Source organism: Gymnodraco acuticeps, unplaced genomic scaffold, assembly GCF_902827175.1.
Source record: "Gymnodraco acuticeps unplaced genomic scaffold, fGymAcu1.1, whole genome shotgun sequence".
NCBI classification, from domain to species: Eukaryota; Metazoa; Chordata; class Actinopteri; order Perciformes; family Bathydraconidae; genus Gymnodraco; species Gymnodraco acuticeps.
The window spans coordinates 55,172-75,970 of NW_022991011.1; the positions used below are offsets into that span (position 1 = coordinate 55,172).

The following is a 20,799-nucleotide window of genomic DNA, read 5'->3' on the forward strand; positions in this document are numbered from 1 at the left end:
ATGGACCTCAACCCGCACCCGGCCTCCAAGAGTGCGCTGAGGCAGGGGCCGAGGAAGCACCCCCAGGCCCCCCGCCACAGCCCTCCCCCCCGACGCACAGAGGCCTGAGGAAGTAGAAAGAGAGGTAGGGAAGGAAGAGGGGTGAGGAGTCAGTTTAGAAGGAGGGTTAGTGGGAGGTTTGTATTTGGGCCAGGTGGGGAGTGAGGAAATGGGGAAAGGAGGAAGGGGGAGGTGAGGGTGAGGGTCAGAGGGTGATGAGGCAGGAGGGAGAGTGAGGTTGGATTTAGGGGTGAGGTTGGGTTTAGGGCCTGGGGCGAGATTAGGATTAGGTGAGGGAAGGGAGACCTTAGGTTTAGGATTAGGGGCAGGGTAGGGGCTAGAAAGGTGAGTTGAGGGAATAGGAACTGGAGCAGAAGGGGGAGGAGGGGGGGGGGGGAGAGCAGGGAGAAGAGGGATGAGGATGGGGAGGGGGGTGAGCAGAGTGATGAGTGTGGAGGGGCAGATTGGCTGCTGGTGGATGAAGAGGAGGAAGAAGAGGAGGAAAGTCAGAGGGGGCAAACAAGGGTGCCGCAGGGCCCTCCTCAGTTGGGGGCCCCCTGGTTAGGAGGTCCCTCAAGGTGGATAGGGAGGAGGGCCTGAGTCTGCGGGCATACCTCGCCCGACCCCACTGGGCAGACCTGTCAAAGGCAGCCTGAAACTGTCTGTACTGACCATTCTGTCCATTTTATTGACAACTTTAACTTTTCTGGGACCGCAGACATCTTTTCAAGGCAAATGGAATTTGCCTGAACAAGTCAGGAGTAACATATTCAACTGCCTGCATCATCAATCTGTTCCTTCTGCCAAGGACAAGCGGCAAGAGGAATCAAAACAGGAGAAAGACACAACACATCGCTCAGAAAACCCTGAAGAAGTATCACTGCACCCGCCTGAGGAATGTTCTGATTATGGGAGACCTGTGAGACAAATGGAGGAGTCTCCACTGCCCATCACCCCCCCTGTCAACGCCTTTGAGGATACTCTTCATTCATCCCCCAGCTCTCTCTACTCTCCGCTCACCCTTTCACCCTCGCCCACCCCCCTGGAGTTCGATGACCGCATGAAGGCGGCACGCAGGGTTGGCAGCATGTCCTTTACCCCCGCCCCTCAACGACGCCCACCAAAATCACCGAAGCAGAGATGCGCACCATCTCCCCCGGCTTCATCACCATGCCTACCACAATCATCCAAACCAAAACAATACAAGGAAGATGGAAGCAGATTTCCAAACCCCCCTTTCTACAGTGTAGCCCTCACCCTGCCCTCCTATGATGAGAGGAGCAGGGTGGTGGGTCCTCCCTCCCCTTCAAAGCCTGATAGGGATGTGTGTGTACAAAACGCTGCAAACTAATATCTGCTGGGTCCAGGCTCAAGGGCGTATGGCACTCTCAACTCTTTCCAGGACATGTCGGGGCCCTGGCTGCCAGTAGCTTTGCCGATATCTGTGTTGATAGGTAATAGATTAAGAGCGGTGAATTATCTTAGATACAGGAAGCGCTCACACGTTTGTGTGAGTGTATCTAATTTAGCAGTGATTCCATGTCAGCCACAGCTTGTTACAAAAAACATGACTGATAGTGTGTTTAACGAACTTAAACTAGCTTTATTAAATGTCAGGTCTCTGGCAGGAAAAACATTTTTAATCAATGATTTAATCACTGAGCACAATCTCGATTTTATGTTTTTAACAGAAACTTGGATTGAACAAAATAACAGTGCAGCTGTTCTTATCGAATCAACCCCTCCCAACTTTAGTTTTATGAGTCAGGAAAGAATGCATAAGAAAGGGGGTGGAGTTGCTATTCTGTTCAATGATTCCCTTCAATGCAGGAAGACATCGTATGGAAACTTTGATTCTTTTTAATATGTGGCCCTTCAGCTGAAATGCTCCTCTCGAGCTCTGTTCCTAAATATCTATAGACCACCCAAATACTGTGCGAGCTTTTTTGATGACTTTACTGAACTGCTGTCTATAGTGTGTATTGACTTTGACCGTCTAGTAATTGTTGGTGATTTTAACATCCATGTTGATAACCCCCAGGACAGAGGGGCTAAAGAACTGTTTTGTGTTCTTGATAGCTATGGACTGACTCAGCATGTGACGGAGCCCACGCACAATAAGGGGCACACTCTGGACTTAATTATCTCAAAGGGTGTGAATATCTCTAAGGTTGTGGTGACTGATGTTGCACTCTCTGACCATTCCTGTGTTTTCTTTGAGAGCTCTATTTCTGTTCACTAAAATGTTCAAAAAGAGGTAACCACAAAGCAATATTTAACTGAAAATACTAGGGAAATGTTTACTCAGAATGTTTCTTCCACACTTGCCCCTGCTAACATCTCAGTAAATGAGCTAGTAGATCATTTTAATTAAAAAATTTAAAATGTTATAGATGCCATTGCTCCAACTAAGGTAAAGGAAGTGACTGGCAAGAAAATATCTCCATGGAGAAAGGCCATGACCGTGAAAACAGAAAAAAGAGAATGTCGAAAAGCTGAACGCAGGTGGCGAAAAACAAATCTCCAGGTTCACTTTGAAATCTATAAAGAGAGAGTTGGCCTTTATCATTTGGGATTGAAAAACGCACGACAATCGTTCTTCTCTGACATCATTACCAAAAACAAAAACAACGCACGTGCCTTGTTTGCTACCGTCGACAGACTAACTAACCCCCCAGTGTCAGTAGCCTCTGAATTTCTATCCACCAGGGCGTGCAATGATTTTTCCTTTTTCACTGACAACATTCAGAACATCAGACAAGCAGTCAGTGCCTCTGCATCAGGAACAGCAAATGTGTTGTCTCTGTGTCCACTTAACATCAATTCAAACACCATGACACAATTCCATCAGATTAATGATAAAAACCTAGAGGACATTATACAACTTCTGAAGTCCTCCTCCTGCTGCCTTGATATTATTCCAACAGGATTTTTCAAAGATGTTTTGCCTTGCATGGCCTCAGATCTACTTCATATAGTAAACAAATCTCTTCACTCAGGTATTTTTCCACAGGCCCTGAAAACTGCAGTCATTAAACCGCTCTTAAAAAAGAATAATCTAGATGCTTCAGTAATGAACAATTACAGGCCCATATCAAACCTGCCATTTCTAGGTAAAATCATTGAAAAAGTTGTTTTTCAACAGCTGAGTAATTTCTTGCATTTAAATAACTGTTTTGATGTGTTCCAGTCAGGCTTTCGTCCAAACCACAGCACTGAGACTGCTCTTGTAAAGGTCTTTAATGACATCCACTTAAACACAGACAGTAGCAGAACTTCAGTGTGTTAGTATTATTAGATCTCAGTGCTGCGTTTGACACTGTTGACCACAGCATATTACTAGACCGACTGGAAAACTGGGTGGGACTTTCGGAAACAGTTCTAAATTGGTTTGAATCCAAAGGACAGAAACAACTTTGTTTATATAGCTAAATCAGATTAATGATTAATGCTGTGCCTGTTAACTGTTTTGGACTATGAGAAGATCTCTAGTCATTCTGAGGAGTCTACTGGATTCAGGTCTGTTCTGCCACCCGCAGTGGGCATCCCCTGCAAAGGTTCGGATGTGTTGCTCAAACAATTACCGGTTGCCTTGTCACAGTCAATCTGCTCGACAAAATATGTTTGTCTTTTTTATTTTCCTGCGATGATGGTTCTTCAGGACTGCTTCTTAAGCTCTAATCACACTCTCGCAGACTTTTCCGGTGTTTCTAAATTAGATGACAATGTATTTGTGTCGTTTAAGAGGAAAAGATGCCTGTTTTTTTTGTTGTTATTACTGTCAGGAAATGTACAACCTAACCCTGGTCCGCCCCAACCCAGTCTCACAAAAAAACGTGTAATAACTACGTTGGTCCACAACGTAGGACGTAGTATATCTACAAAAACGCCTCTGAAATTGTAAGATGCCTACGTTTTTTTTCACCATTCATTCCAATGGCTGGCTTCTATGTCACGTGATCTTCAATTTCTCCCTGCAGAAAAAAAACATGGCCGACCTTCGTATTTATTCTCGGTGTAAAATGCCTATTTTAAGGTTAGTTTGGTCATTAAAATGCGTTTTGATGTCATTTCATGCGAGAAATATGAGTTGTTATTTAAGATTATGTGTGCAGTGGGTGTACATGATCTTTAGTTTGCTAGTTATTACGAAGATTACTTCAGGAAATTGTGTCTATACAACGTTTTCATTGTTACCAAGATGGTTGCTAGGGACGCTGCTATCGATATTATTTTCTGTTATGTTGTGTAAAATGGTGTTATCTTTATTGCTACCCCCTTCCCCGTCAATGTATAGTGTTGGTCCACAGTGCAAACGTATTAGTTATTAGCTAGACTTTTATTTAGCATCTCAAAACACATGTAAACAGCTTCATGCCCGGGAGGCGAAGACCGGCAGTCCGGCTCACTAAAATGTCCGTGCAGAACAATACCCATGAAATGGGATGGGACCACGGCAGACTGTCCAAAACTGGATTTGAACGGGTCCACCGCGTCCCCCCCTCCTCCACCCCGTCCCCAGAACTACACATGCTGGCACGTCTCTACTGGGAATTGTAGTTTTAAAAGACGTTTTCATATTTCCCATAATAAGAAGTTGCCAGTATTAAACTGTGTACATCCCTGGAGGACGGAGGGTGTCGTTTTTCTCATACTGATATTCTGAACAATCTGTGCTGTTGTATTTGCTGTAAAGTGTCTCTACTGTAGGCTAATTTTATTATATGTACAGCACTTTGGCTCGACCAAAAATCGTTTATAAATGTGCTATATAAATAAAACTTGATTTGATTTGATTTGATTTTGGAGGTTTAGGGGATAGGAAACACTCAAATTAAAAAAATATAATTAATAAATGGGTGAAAATTGCTTGTGCCCAATGGGCAGCATTAATATATACCCACACGACAGCTAAGGTCAGAAGAGCTTTATTTAACAGCTGGTCTTATGTCTGTGACCCCTCCTGTTGTTCATTGATAAGCCTGAAACATGCACTTGTCAAGGTTCAGAGGCACATTTTGCAAATCTGGCAGTAGCCATCGATCAGCTTAAGATAAGATATACTTTATTGATCCCAAGTTGGAAACATTTGCGTTACATCAGCATGTGTATAGTTGTACATATGCAGTGGTGTTTATTTGTAAATCATTTAGTATAATCACACAAATTCTGTGTTTTATATTTAATAATTCTCTGTTCTTTATTTATTGATTGTTCAATACCTGACAAGGCCGGAGATGAAAAACTTGGGTCACAGGTTCCTCAACAGTGCATCACAAGACATCTTTCAATATTTGTGTACCTCCACCATTACATTGTCGTATTCTGCACATTTCTTATACTATCTACATCTTATAAGAGTATAATACATATGTATAATATCAGTTAAAATAAGTGCTTCAACATAGTTAACATTCCTGGAGGTATACACAAAGTTTTACATTCATTGCATAACTACACCATTTGTGAATATGTCAATAAACCTTAGAAAATCTTGAAAGGGATGAGCAAAATAGTCATTATATACAGTCTTTAATTAACTATTAGTAGAGAATAACGAGTAATGAACATACTTTATAGGGATCCTATTAATGTCTAATAATAAAAATAATGAAATTCAATAACATGCTTTAACCACTAGGTGTCCCTTTATATCAGGTGTGCACGTTTATGGTGTAAATACAGCCTATCTACCAATTGGATCAAATATAAAAGTCAGCCGAATTAGTGTTGATACTGCAAGGAGATGTATTGTGTGAAAATAAATGTAAGATGTTGTTTAATTACTGATATATTTATGATCCATGTCACGTTTCCAGTTCATCATGTTTGTCTCATCAAGGCTCTATAAATAGAGAACTACAGCAGATATGTAACATTTAATGCAGCCGAACCGTGTATTACAATGCCGGTATGTGATGACTTTCAAAGAGAAAAGCAGTGGACCAACACTAATAACGGTGTTTGGTAACGGAAAATAACGTATCTATTGTGGTGATTGACATTATTCACCCACGGATCTATGGGTTAGGCCAGGGTATTGTTCTGCACGGACATTTTAGTGAGCCGGACTTCCTGTCTCCGCCGGTCCGATGTGTTTTGAGATGCTAAATAAAAGTCTAGCTTGTACCTTTGATTTTGTTAAACTAATAGGCCTACGTTTGCAATGTGGACCAACACTATACATTGACGGGGAAGGGGGTAGCAATAAAGATAACACCATTTTACACAACATAACAGAAATAATATCGATAGCAGCGTCCCTAGCAACCATCTTGGTAACAATGAAAACGTTGAATGGACACAATTTCCTGAAGTAATCTTCGTAATAACTAGCAAACTAAAGATCATGTACACCCACTGCACACATAATCTTAAATAACAACTCATATTTCTCGCATGAAATGACATCAAAACGCATTTTAATGACCAAACTAACCTTAAAATAGGCATTTTACACCGAGAATAAAACGAAGGTCGGCCATGTTTTTTTTTCTGCAGGGAGAAATTTGAAGATCACGTGACATAGAAGCCAGCCATTGGAATGAATGGTGAAAAAAAACGTAGGCATCTTACAATTTAAGAGGCGTTTTTGTAGATATACTACGTCCTACGTTGTGGACCAACGTAGTTATTACACGTTTTTTTTGTGAGACTGGGTTGTCCGCCCAGTAGTAGTAGTCAGATCGCTACTCCTGCTGATTTTAAAGCTAGGTCTGGGTTGGGTTTCATCCACTTGAATGTGCGCAGTCTGTTAGGTAAACTAGATTTGTCCGTATCTGGGCGAGCTCAACTGACGCTGACGTCATTGTTTTATCAGAAACATGGCTAAACATATCTATTTTGGCCTCTGACATTGCCTTAAATGGTTTTAATGTGTATCGTTCCGACCGGCCTAATAAAGGTGGTGGCGTTGCCATTTATGTTAAGAATAAGTTCAGTGTAACCACATTAGTTTCCAAATCGATCAGTAAGCAATTTGAATTTTTAGCCATAAATATAGAAGTGGCAAAGGGTCAACAGGTCATGGTAGTGAGTTGTTACAGACCCCCCTCAGCTGTCAAAGACTCCTTGTCTTCACTAGCAAATCTTTTATCACAACTAGACTACAAGGAAATAGTGCTACTTGGAGATTTTAACTGGGACTGGTTAACTGCAGTGTCAGAGGATTTTAAAAACCTTTGTATCTCTTTAAATGTTACTCAGATTGTTGACAGTCCTACTCGCCCAAATATGAAGTCCCCTAATAAATCCTCCCTAATTGATCTCATTTTAACTAATGTTTCCCATAAATATTCATCTGTGGGAGTATTTGCAAATGATCTGAGCGATCACTGTGTTGTAGCCACAATTAGGGACACTAAGGTCCAAAAGGTTAAACCTCGCATTATCATTAAGAGAGACAAAAAACATTTTGTGGAGCAGGGTTTTGTTCATGATCTGTTTGATTTTGATTGGGGTAAAATCGATCTGTGTGCTGATGTGGAAACCACATGGTCTTATTTTTATCTTGGTTTTATGGAGATTGATAGACATGCACCCCTGCGTAAATTTAGAGTAAAGGGACGAGACAATCCTTGGTTTTCTGCTGAGCTGTCTAGTCTCCTTCATGAGAGAAACAAGGCCTGGGCAAAGGCTAGGCAATCAGGATCAGAGGTAGAGTGGCTTCGTTTTAGGCAGCTAAGGAATAGCTTCACTTCACATGTCAAAAGTGCAAAGTTGAAGTACTATTTGTCAGTTACCACAGAAAACCTAAATAATCCTAGGAAATTTTGGAAAGCAATAAAATCGATATCCACCGGTGAGATCCGTAATGAGCTACCTCCGTGCCTCACCACAGCATCTGGCTCTATATCGGACAGGGCCACTATGTTAAATTGCTTTAATGAGCATTTTGTGTCCTGCGGTTCTATGTTTGATTCTGTGACTAACTCTGCTTCTGTGAACACCCCAATCCGTGACTCTGAACAATGTGGTCTGGAAAACCCTTTCAGTTTTACTCCTTTTACTGTCAATGTTGTTCATGAAGCTTTAACCAAGTTAGATCCTAGGAAACCGGCCGGCCCGGATAACGTAGAACCTTTCTTTTTAAAGATAGCTGCAGATTTTATTGCTCTTCCTCTTACTACTCTTTTTAACCTCTCCCTCAGCACGAACACAATTCCAAAAGTATGGAAGTCAGCGTATGTCCTGCCTTTGCTAAAAGGAGGGGAGGCAACTATTTTAAATAACTATAGGCCAATCTCTAAATTGTCAGTTCTGGCGAAGGTGCTCGAACGCTTAGTGAGTGAACAGGTAAAGGAGTTTTTATGTAAAAATGACATCCTGTCTAAACATCAGTCAGGCTTCAGAAAGCCACACAGCACCATCACTGCCACAATGAAAGTGGTGAATGACATTACGAGTATTTTAGACAATAAGCAGAGTTGTGCAGCTCTATTTATTGACCTTTCCAAAGAGTTTGACACCGTCGATCATCGCATCTCATCGCAGAGGCTACTCAGTATCGGCATGTCCAGCCATGCAGTGGGTGGTTTGTGAACTACCTCTCTGAAAGGTCCCAATGTGTTCACTTTGATGGGCTGTCTTCTGAGTGGTTAAACATTGCTAATGGTGTTCCTCAAGGTTCTGTTTTAGGTCCACTTTTATTCTCCATCTACATCAACAGTTTAGGTGAAAATGTGGATGAAGCTACTTTACATTTTTATGCTGATGATACTGTGATGTACTGTGCAGGTCCCTCCATTCAGGAGGCTGCTGTTAAATTACAGGCTGTTTTTAACATTATTCAGACTCAGCTCTCTGAACTTAAGCTTATTTTAAATGTTGATAAAACCAAGGTAATGCTATGTTCAAAAGCTACAAAGACACCAGAGCCTGTTTTAGATATTGTTACTATGCAAGGACAAGTACTTGAAGTGGTTACCAGTTATAAATACCTAGGTATCTGGCTTGATGATTGTCTTACTTTTAAACTTCATGTCAATAACCTGCTTAAAAAGCTGAGGGTTAGGCTAGGTTTCTTTTTCAGAAACAAGTCCTGTTTCTCTTTTGAGGCCAGGAAAAGGCTAGTCACTGTGACCTTTGACCTGTGCTGGACTATGGTGATTTGATCTATATGAATGCACCTGCCCATTGCCTGGAAAAGTTAGATGCCACCTATCACAGTGCCCTGAGATTTGTTACTAACTGTAAAGCACTTACTCATCACTGTACCCTGTATGCCAAGGCAGGTCTGCCTTCACTAACTGTATGGAGGCTCAGTCATTGGTACATGTTCATTTACAAAGCCATGTTGGGTAAACTACCTTTTTATATCTGCTCTCTGATCTCTCGACGAATTGAAAGTACATATTGCCTGAGATCTCATGATGTTGTTTTATTAAATGTGCCAAGTGCTAGGACTGTCTTAGGGAAGAAAGCTTTTAGTTGTGCAGCTCCACTAACTTGGAACAGTCTGCAAACATGTTTAAAACTGAGCACTTTGGTTCCCCTGCATCATTTTAAGACTCAGCTGGCTGACATGCTGTTTGATATTCATGGTACCTGTCTCTGTAAATAGAGTTTGTAAACTGTACCCTGTTCATTATGTTGTATGTCATCCTTATTGTTGTTCTGTTGTTTTTATGTTACATGTGTAACTAATGTCCTGCAGGTCACCCTTGAAAAATAGATCTTTTGATCTCAAGGGGCTTTCACCTGGTTAAATAAAGGCTATAAACAAAATACACATCTGAGTTGACAAATATGACATGTGGGGTACCTCAAGGCTCCATCCTGGGGCCTCTTCTCTTTAACATCTACATGCTACCACTGGCTCAGATAATGAAAAACAACAAAATAAGTTACCATAGCTATGCAGATGACACACACATTTACGTAACAATTTCACCAGGAGACTATGCTCCAATTCATGGTGTGTGTGTGTGTGTGTGTGTGTGTGTGTGTGTGTGTACACGTGTATGTGTGTGTGTGTGTGTGTGTGTGGTCTAGCATTACTATACTTGTGGGGACCTAAATCTGTTTACATAGTCACGTGTGGGGACTGGCTTCCCTTATGGGGACAAATTGGAGGTCCCCATAAGGGGAATCATTAATTTTAGGGTGAAGACTTGGTTAGGTTTAGGATTAGGTTTAGGGTAAGGGTAAGGGTAAGGGTAAGGTTAAGTAAGGGTAAGGGTTAGGGATGTGTTGGTTATGGTTAAGGTTAGGATAAGTCTCCAGGAAATGCATGTAAGTCAATGTAATGTCCCCTGAAGTGATGTATACATGGTATGTGTGTGTGTGTGTGTGTGTGTGTGTGTGTGTGTGTGTGTGTGTGTGTGTGTGTGTGTGTGTGTGTGTGTGTGTGTGTGTGTGTGTGTACAAATAGAGAGAACAATCTATATACCATACCTAAACCAATTAGTGTGGAGGGTAACCAGACAACATCCAAACTAATTGAAGCCAGGGACAGTGCAGCAGTTATTGCTTTTCCATACTTGGCATTGAAGGGGTCCAGCAACGTCACACAGTTTCTGTCTCTCATCGGCTTTACAAACACCAAGCCACCTTAAATTAAGGAGGACAGAAAACATCACAATTAAAGAAACGATCTTAGGCTGCGTTTGAAATCACCTACTAAATATTAATCAAACTGAATATGAGGTGTGAAAGAAAACCCTAGATGTATAATACCTCTAAATACTTTTTTTTTTTTAAAAACTATTTCTATCTGTAACAACTATTTGGAAAAGAGAAATTACATTTTTATTAAATAGTGATATTTTCTTCAATTCATTTTTAAATATTACACATCTACATTGATTACCTATTTAATATTATCCGGCTACATTTGTTTATCCTGTCAGATGTAATATCAAACTTACAAATAATAAAGGATGAGCTGTATGCCAACAGCATCAGGATTGCCCAGGTTAGACCCATAGATGGCAGGTACACCATCTCAGCTGTGCCAACAATGAAGCCTCCTCCGACCCAGGTAGCTACGGGAGAGATTAACATACAACAATTCAATTAGTGGACAAACAACAGCTATTTCAACAGAGCTCAAAATAAAACAGGAAACAGGAACAGGAAACTCATCAATGATCCTTGATGTGGTTTGGAACATAATATGGTGTTTAATCTATCCACCTTTCTATCTATCAATCTCTCTTTATCTATCTATCTCTATCTATCTATCCCTCTTTATCTATCTATCTATCCAGGCCCGGACTGGCCATCGGGAGGCTAAGTGGCCTGCTGGCCTGAGGATTTTTTGTATGTATGTATTGTGAACTCAACGCTGCGCAAATGTGGGTCTGACTCTGCCTCACAGAGGGTGACTGGCTGTCTACATGATGTGGCCTGCCGACATAGCCACTTTCATACAGATCATACTAATGCCATCGATTGGTCTGTGTGTCATTCAAGCTCGGGAGGATGTGTGTTAGTGTATGTGTGGCGCAAGCGAGTGAGATAAAGCGCGCGCAGTGGCGGTTCTAGAACATTTTACATGGGGGGGCAAAGGGGAGGCAAGAGGTCATGCCAGGGTGGCATAGGAGGGCGGACAGTACGTGGTATTTTACACTGTATATAACCTATTTATTGTTAATTCATGCCCTAACACAAGTGTTCTTAATGCACAAGAGAAACAAGGTGTTCAGACAAACAATCGGGTGCCCTTTGAGTCCCCCAAGCTTACTTCAACCATTTTAAATGAAAGGAAACTACAAAATGTATTTTAAAGCAATGAATTAATGGAACAGGTTGTTTTGCATTACAATGTAAAATTAAATATATATTTTGTTTTAGACAGACACAAAAATTGGTTGTCTTAGACAGACATATTTGCATGTCCTCACTAAGCATTATTACATATTAATTTAATATTAAACAAATCAAAATGGCCAATTATCCCAACATGTTGCTGCTAATATAATCATATGCTTGTCAACTTTAACTGATCAAAAATCAATTCTGAAAAAATACTTGAATTATCTATGAAATTGCAATATTGTCCCTCAGTTTGTTTCAACCCCGTCACGCCATACCATTTACCCTCCTATTAAAATAATGGATCAGTCCATGTGTGGATCAGTCCGTGTGTGGATCAGTCCGTGTGTGGATCAGTCCATGTGTGGATCAGTCCATGTGTGGATCAGTCCGTGTGTGGATCAGTCCGTGTGTGGATCAGTCCGTGTGTGGATCAGTCCGTGTGTGGATCAGTCCGTGTGTGGATCAGTCCGTGTGTGGATCAGTCCATGTGTGGATCAGTCCGTGTGTGGATCAGTCCGTGTGTGGATCAGTCCGTGTGTGGATCAGTCCGTGTGTGGATCAGTCCGTGTGTGGATCAGTCCGTGTGTGGATCAGTCCATGTGTGATCTGCATTGAGGGAATTACATCACAAAAGTGTCAGTTTCTTCTCTTACCTATATTTCAGTTTTTGTATTTTCAGATTAAGATTGACAAGCTCAACATTTCAACTCTGTTATATGAATTAATAATAGTAAATAATTGTTTATTACAAAATAAACAATAGTTTTGCAAAATATTACAATGTTGTAATGTCCTTGACTTCCATGTGGTGCCATATCTTAGCTAAACAAGGTCTCATGCCTACTTTTTGTCAAAAACTTCAACCCTGTTACATTTTTTCAAGGAAATTCCTAGTAATTATTTATATGTTGTGCCTGAGGTGGGAACATGTAAGTAGTCCACTACCAGATGTTATGACCAAACATTTTGGTTTCATTTTTCAAAGATATAAAGACCCAAAAGGCACCTGATTCAGAGAATACTCAGAATTCTGCATACTGTAAGTACTTAATTATAATTAAGTACACAAATGACATCACCCATCTCTTCAGAGAGCTACAGGTGACCTGTGCAGCAACACATTTCAATCAATAATTGTCAATACTAAGAGCTGCTAGATTGTGCTGCTGTAATGGAATATGTAAGGAGAATAAGAACATACCATGTGGTCCAGCTGGAGTCTCCTCTGCCTTCCCTGCCTCTGGCCCTCTTTCTGATACTTCATCTTTATTCCTCACATATATTTCTTCTTCTTCACTAATGTCTTCATCTCCTCCTCTTCCTCCTGCTCTGACCCTCCTGGTCTCTTCATCTCCTCCTCTTCCTCCTGCTCTCTTCATCGCTCTTTTCCTTTTCCTCTTTCTGTTCTCATATGTCTTTTTGTTGTTGTTGAATCACTCCTATACTCTGGCCTGCAAGAGTCTACTTGTGAAAAGCACTGGTACAAATGCTTGTATCACTTTACACGTTAGGGCCATGTAGCCTAGCTAATATGTAGCATAACATCAGCAAGTATTGATCAAGCGCACACAGGCAGCTGTGTTTGGATCCAGTTTTTACGGTAAAGGATGTATCCAGGTTTCATTGATCTGGCCTCATGGCTGTGATGTGTAGTTTACGTGAATTTAATAGTAGGCTACCGCGTAGTTTAGCAAAGTGATCGATCTCCCAGCTAACGCTGTCTGCGTAGTATTTTGTAACGTAACGCCCCAAACAGCGCCCGTCTGTTAAACGCTATCAATCAATCAATCAATCAATCAATCAACAACTTTATTAATCCCGCAAGGGGCAATTGGTTATGAGCAGCAGCTTATGTCATGTACACAGGCAGGAACATACAAGAAGAAAAACACACAGATACACCCGGGAGCACAGATGTGAATAATTCTAATTTACACTATAAATAGTTCAAAGCATCACAATAATAAATAAATAAATAATCAAGTTAAAAGCCTTTTCAAGAATTAAAAAGTTTGAGTGCAGAAGGGATGAATGATTTAGAAAAGCGATTAGTCCTTTGAGCAGGTAGAGCATATCTTCGCCCTGATGGCAACAGACGAGATTCATGTGAAAGAACACGACCTGGAGAGTTCAGAATGCTCTCTGCTTTCCGCAGAATCTGTTGGGGACAGAAGGAATTTAAGTCTCTCTGTTTCACACCGATGATCTTGGAGCAGGTTTTAACAATGCTGTTCAGGCTGTTCCTGTCTTTCAGTGTGAGGCTATGGAACCAGCAGATAAAAGAAAAACAAATAAGGCTCTCAATGAATGCTTGGTAAAAACGACAAAGAATGAAAGGCCTGACAGAGAAAGAGTTCAGTTTGCGAAGAATTTGCATTCTCTGTTGACCCCGCTTCACAATACACTCAGTATTCACATCAAATTTGAGGTGGTCATCGAAAATGGTGCCCAAGTATTTGTATGATGTGACCATTTCTACCTTGTCATTGTGTATGATGCACTCCTTAGGAACATCCTTGTGACGTCTACAATCAATGATCAATTCCAGAAAACTGTCATCACACCAGGAAATAAAATCGGCAAGAGCACCCTCGTGGCCTGATTCTGAGCCGCTAAGGAGGGACAAGAGGGCGGTATCGTCAGAGAATTTAACCAGGTAGCTGTTGTCTTGCATGCTCCTGCATTTATCAGTGTACATTATAAAAAGTAGGGGCGAAAGAACGCATCCTTGAGGCGAGCCCGTGGAAGTGATGACAGAGTCAGAGAGGCGTCCGTTGACAGACACCTTCTGCTCTCTATTAGTTAGAACGTTTAAAACCCATAAAACAAGTTGATCGGGCAGCTTACAATGACATAATAGACCAGGAGATGCGGCTGCATTGTGTTAAATGCTGAAGAAAAGTCAGCAAACAAAAGCCTGGCATGGGCTTGTGGCTTTTCAAGGTATTTGTGGAGGGTGCAGTATAAGAAGCTTTAACTCCTCTCCGCCTCTCCCTGCCTGATACGCACATTGTAGTGGATCAAGTTCACCACCTATTACTGACATGACAAGGCCTTTAACAATTTTTTCAAACATTTTCATTACCAATGACGTGAAAGCCACCGGTCTGAAGTCGTTTAGGACTTTAGGATGAGGTTTCTTAGGGATGGGAATTACAGTTGAGGATTTCCACATATCAGGAATTTGGCTATTCTCAAGTGACAATTGGAAGATATGCTGGAAAACACCACAGAGTTCGCTAGCACAATACTGGAGTGTCCGCCCACAAATATGGTCAGGACCTGGGGCCTTCCTAATATTGACTCGTTTTAAGAGATTCCTAACATCATCCTGTTCAATGACTATGTCTGAGATAGGGGAGAGAGACTCTCTAAGGGTTGAGGTGTTTATGGAGAAATCATTTTTCTCGAATCGAGAATAAAAAATGTTAAAAGCATTGGGGAGGTCTGCCTCATTTGTTCCCTCAATGTTAATTGTATTCCTAGCCCTGTCATTGTTGTTACCCTGGGAGATGGAGGACATTGATTTGATTCCCCTCCAGGCTTCCCGAAGATCTCCACTGCTGTATTTGAGTTCCACCTTATCCCCTTAAGCTATTTTAGCTTTTCTTATCTCATTTCTTAATTCTCTGTTAATTTCTTTTTTGTCCTGACTGCTTCCAGTATAAAATATACATTTCTTTCTATTTATAACACTCTTTAGTTCCTTCGTGACCCACGGCTTATTATTAGGGAAGACGGTAATGTCTTTACAAGGAATGTTAGACTCCACACAAAATGATATGTAGGATGAGACAGTTGACGTCAGTTCATTGAGATCAGAGCATGAGCTATAAAACACATCCCAATCCGTGCAGTCCAAGCATGCCTGTAAGGTGGCAATGCTTTCCTCTGTCCAACATTTCACAGTTTTTTTTGTGCACACTTGTTTCCTGCAGATGGGTTTGTAGATCGGCACCAGAAGAACGCTCGTGTGGTATGAAGCTCCAAAAGGGGGCATGGTCAGGGACTTGAACGCACCAGGCACCGTGCCGTAACATAAGTCAATAGTGGATTTATTTAAAGTTGTAGGACATGTGACATACTGCTCGTATGTTTTTAAGGTCTTATGCACCTGACAGTGATTAAAATCTCCTAAAATAAATGTAGGAGCATCGGGGGAGAGGGAGTCCAGTCTGTTAGTAACTTCCTCAATCAGCTGAGTGGCTGCTGAGGCGTGTGGGTGAATGTAAACAATAGTGAAAAACAGCTGGGGGAACTCTCTAGGCAAGTAGAAGGGGCGAAGCGAAATGGATAACAGTTCAAGATCCGGAGTACATATTTCCTCCCGAACTGTGAAGGAATTACAGTACCTTTTGTTGATATAAAAGCATACTCCACCCCCGCAGGATTTGTTTGTTATGACAGGCGACCGGTCCATCCGAACAGGGTACCCAAAACCGCTGATGTGTAGGTCCTCGTTGCTGTCCGAGGCTTTCAGCCACGTCTCAGTGAATGCCAGCAGACACGCGTCCCTGTAATCTCGCTTGAATTTAGCACAAGCCTCCGATTCGTCCAATTTGTTCCGTAGGGATTGAACATTGGAGAGAAGGATAGTTGGGAGCGGGGGGAGCCGGCGTCGGTTGTCTAGCCCGTTTGTCCTCAGTCTGCGTTGAACGCCTCCTCTCCTTCCTCTCTTCCTCCGACGATTTTTGGGCAACATCCCGCCCGGTAAAGCATTTGTACTACCACTTCTTAGGAAGTGGGGAATAGGCGGAATAGGGTTACTTGCTGCCAGTGAATTTATATCCAGCAGCAGCTCGCGGCTGTAGATGAGCCTGTGACTCAGCACGTCACCGCTGAGTCCCCATGCCATACGGCTGAAAAGAGTCCAAAGCACCGCAAGGACGCATATATAGACACTCCGCATGATTAAAATAATCCACACAAGCTCCTGGATGTAGAAAAGTTCACACAAACTAGAAGAACAACAAAAAAACAAAGCATGACACACACAGCTGCTCCCAGGTCGCACCAGCGTGAGCGCCCCGGAAGTGCAAATGTACAATGTCCTATCGATTCAAACGGCAGCGTTTTATTAATATTTAGTTTCAAGCTCTCGTCCTTAGTAAAAACAAAACTAGTGGAAGGGGAAATGCTCCCAGGGGTAGCTGACCTATAGGCGCTGGGACGGCTCGCTCCCTCTCTGCAGCTCTGTGAGACGCGGTCTGTGTGAACGCCGCTCCGCAGTTTAATGCAGGGCCGTAGCTGCGTTTTTAACGGGCCTAAAATGATATTTAAAATGATTCAATTTTAACTAATGTAATGCTTGTTTCGTTGCTTGAGAAGCTTGTGGAAATAGTGTAGGTTTGTTTTAGTACAGTTTTAGGGAAACAAAAGTTAGGGGGGCAGCTGGGGGGGCAAGGCTCTACAGTGGGGGGGCAGCTGCCCCCCCCTTGCCCCCCCGTAGATCCACCCCTGAGCGCGCGCACTGGTTACTGTTAGCATCTGGTGCTAGCTAACGGATATAAGGAGCTTTTTCAACAACAAGGATGGAGGAGAGTCCTCTCCAGTCAGACTGAGAGACTGATAACCTCAGCTCAGGTGAGGTAAAGGACTCTCTGAGTGTTTAGATAGTTAACTTAGTCTGAGTTATCTCAGTGGGTCTCAAACGGTTTGGTCACCATTTATGTAAACACATATTTCCATTTGAGGGGGGAGTGATTAGTAAAATATGCATGAATAATAAAAATAAAAAGTTAACTAGGTAAAAAAATGTAAGATAAACTATTACAACTTGTTGAGAGCTAAAACTAGTCTTTGCTGCTGCCTCAAAGAGGAGCAGGGGGAGAGGGGGGAGAGAGGAGAGGCTGATTCAGGAGCACAGACACACACAACTATAAATGAACCAAAAATAAATAAATAAACAAGTTTCAATGTTTTTTCATATTGGATTAGGTATGTTATTGGTTATGGCCATGTTTTTATGATTGTATGATTATTTAAATGTATACAGTTCTGTTTCATATGGGTCTAGTCTCTTTATTTCCCCCTCAAAGTGCACCAGATTGATGCATTTAAGTCCAACATTTAAAAAAAAAAATCTTACCAGGGAGCATGCCCCCAGACCCTCCTATAGGATTTGAGGTCAACCCTCACTTACAATATGTTCACATAGGTTCCTAAATAAATGTGCACATTTTTAAAAATAGTAACCCATGTCCATATGTTTATTTTTGGGTAGTAGATTTAGAGGGCTATCACTATGGGCAGCAACGCTGTAAAAATTTACAAATAAATCCAGCAAAATGGCACAAAAAACTGGTAGTGGCCTGACTGGGTGTATAATTCCCGGCCTGACTTATTGTCCCAGTCCGGCCCTGTATCTATCTATCTATAGTGATGGCTGTAAATACGGTTCTATGAGTCCCGGATGACCGCCAGAGGCGGAGCTTTAGCACTGGATATATCCATCGCACGCATGCGCAGTTCGAGTACCTAATAACAACACGGTCACCTCTGACCCACGTGACGACGGCTATATAGGCAAAATGCGTATATGAAGTGTCATGAACGCAATAAATCTACCCTTGTGGGGGCGCGCTCATGTGATTGGCTTATAATTTAGGAGACATCTGATTGGCTATAGATAGAAAAAATTACAAGTACGAATCGGGTGACCGTCAGGGGAGTCATGGTCATAGAGCTGCCATCCCCACCATACGTCATCTCACATCATTCAGAGCTGATTGGCTGTAAGTACGTGTGCCGCGAAAAGTGCAGTGTGTGAAGAGGAGACGAGAGACGCGTCCTAAAACCAGGAAGTAAGCTGCGCATGGCTTCCCTCGACAAAAAAGCGATGAGATTTCTCCATATGATTTTAGAAAATAGCTCCAAATAAAATCTGTGGGAAACAAACCTGTTAGATAAATGCACATTTTGTTCAGCCGGATAATATCCACATGTCTACCCTACTTTTATAATTTTCGAATCATAAATCTATCGATTAGATTTATGATAGACTTTTGAAACTACAAGAACATAAGGAGGACTTTTACAAAAAAGTAATAGTGATTTTTGTCCAGAGGGATAGGCAAATGGACTTCATCTTCAATTCAAGGTAAGACTGACATTTTATTGAAAATGGGATCTTACTAAGAGAGAACAATTCAATATTTAAATGATAAAATTACATTTGTTGGGTATCCTTTTGTTGAACTGTCTGTTTAAAATTAATTGAAGCATCAGACAAAAAAAGCTTTTGAAAATAATATTATATTTTGATTTAGGTCAAAATATAATATTTGTAAACTTGAAGAGTCAGTGCCAGTGCCCTAGGGGTGTTGAAAATAATCGTTTCTACGATGCATTGCGATGCGGACGTGGACGATTCGGTCTCGATGCAGTGACGGAAGATAATCGGTTATAGCGTAGTAACGTTGCTTCCTGATTTTCCGGCCGCGGCTTTACTATAACAGATACAAGCGGCCGAGATGGGTTTTCTCCGCAGGGTGGCTGGTGTCTCCCTTAGGGATAAGGTGAGAAGTTCGGTCATCAGGGAGGGACTCGGAGTTGAGCCGCTCCTCCTTCGCGTCGAAAGGAGCCAGTTGAGGTGGTTCGGGCACCTAGTTAGGATGCCACCTGGGCGCCTCCCTAGGGAGGTGTTCCAGGCACGTCCAGCTGGGAAGAAACCAAGGGGTAGACCTAGGACCAGGTGGAGGGAGTATATCTCTTCGCTGGCCTGGGAGCGCCTTGGGATCCCCCAGTCAGAGCTGGTTGATGTCGCCAGGGAAAAGAAAGTTTGGGGCTCTCTGCTGGAACTGCTACCCCCGCGACCCGACCACGGATAAGCGGGAGAAGATGGATGGATGGATGGATGGCTTTACTATAACGTTTTTTTCCCCTGTCACTTTAATATCAAATCGGTCGGTGACGCAGAGATCAGGGAACAGACGTGACAGCGGCACAGCAACACCAAACACGGAGCAGTCTGCTTTATCCACCAACACAAGAACACCAGTCCAGAACCAACAGCAGAAGGACCCGCTCTGAATCACTCCGTGTCGCTGCGGCTCAGAGCACAGGAATTTATGTTTTTCAAAAATAATCGCGTTACAATCATGTCAGGTTTTTGGTGGATTTAATTAAGTCTTGGATTGCAGAGTATGAATGCCCTCTAGCAATTTGCAGACGATATATACGTGTGTAAAGTTTGTGAAGGCAGGAGGAAAAAAGCTTCCGCGATCACCGTCTCCTCTCCGTTCCTCCAAAGCCCCGCCCCCTCCCTGAAAATAATGAGTGACAGGCTGATAGTGACCCGATAGAAACTTTATTATTCACTTAATCACTGAGATATAATGAAGCTAATTTAATCTCATACAGTCATGGGATTTATGTAACAGTAAAACAGAGAATGTAAGTGTGCACCCACATGCAGTATTTTTGTTTGTATATGCTGTTACTCCTGTTGTCTGCTGTGTTCAGACTCAAGTCCTGTGAGTGATGCCACATTCAGGACATTCAGTGTCCTTTCTTTAACAGAAGAAGCTGCTAGAAGCTGCAGCTAGACTGCAGAAGCATTATTTTTTTATTTTGAGGATGGAACAACTTCACACACAGATATAGGGAGGCTAGACCTACAATTCATTTATTTAGGTTTATAAATTAATGTCAAGACATTTATGTTATTGATTTCTGAAGCACTTTCTAAATAATAAAAAGAGAGTTCATTATTTACTGCATGTATGCATTGATGAAAAATAAGCCATGTGCAGTAATATAGAAAATTGAGGATGCAACGCATTGGTATGAATCGTGATGCATCGGGATATCGAATTGAATCTAATCGTTGACAGGATAATCTAATCGAATCGTGAGACCAGCGAAGATGCACAGCCCTCTCACCAGCCATGAATCTCACTGCAGAAGCTTATAGACATCTAAGTTTTTTGTGCCCCACCACTTTTATACATATAAAAACGCCACTGGCAATAATCATGCTGTCTAATCAGCATCTTGATA

The 20,799-nt window shown here is 42.0% G+C and overlaps 1 protein-coding gene across 1 annotated transcript in view; it reads right to left on the reverse strand.

Moving 5' to 3' along the window:
* Positions 1-20,799, reverse strand: part of LOC117559435 (high-affinity choline transporter 1-like) — a 30,315-nt gene that overhangs the window by 7,579 nt on the left and 1,937 nt on the right. The window contains exons 2-3 of the mRNA XM_034236201.1: positions 10,908-11,024; positions 10,435-10,590 (exon numbers count right to left, since the gene is read on the reverse strand). Of these exons, the coding sequence (XP_034092092.1) occupies positions 10,435-10,590; positions 10,908-11,024 (273 nt within the window). The remainder of the gene's footprint in view (positions 1-10,434; positions 10,591-10,907; positions 11,025-20,799) is intronic.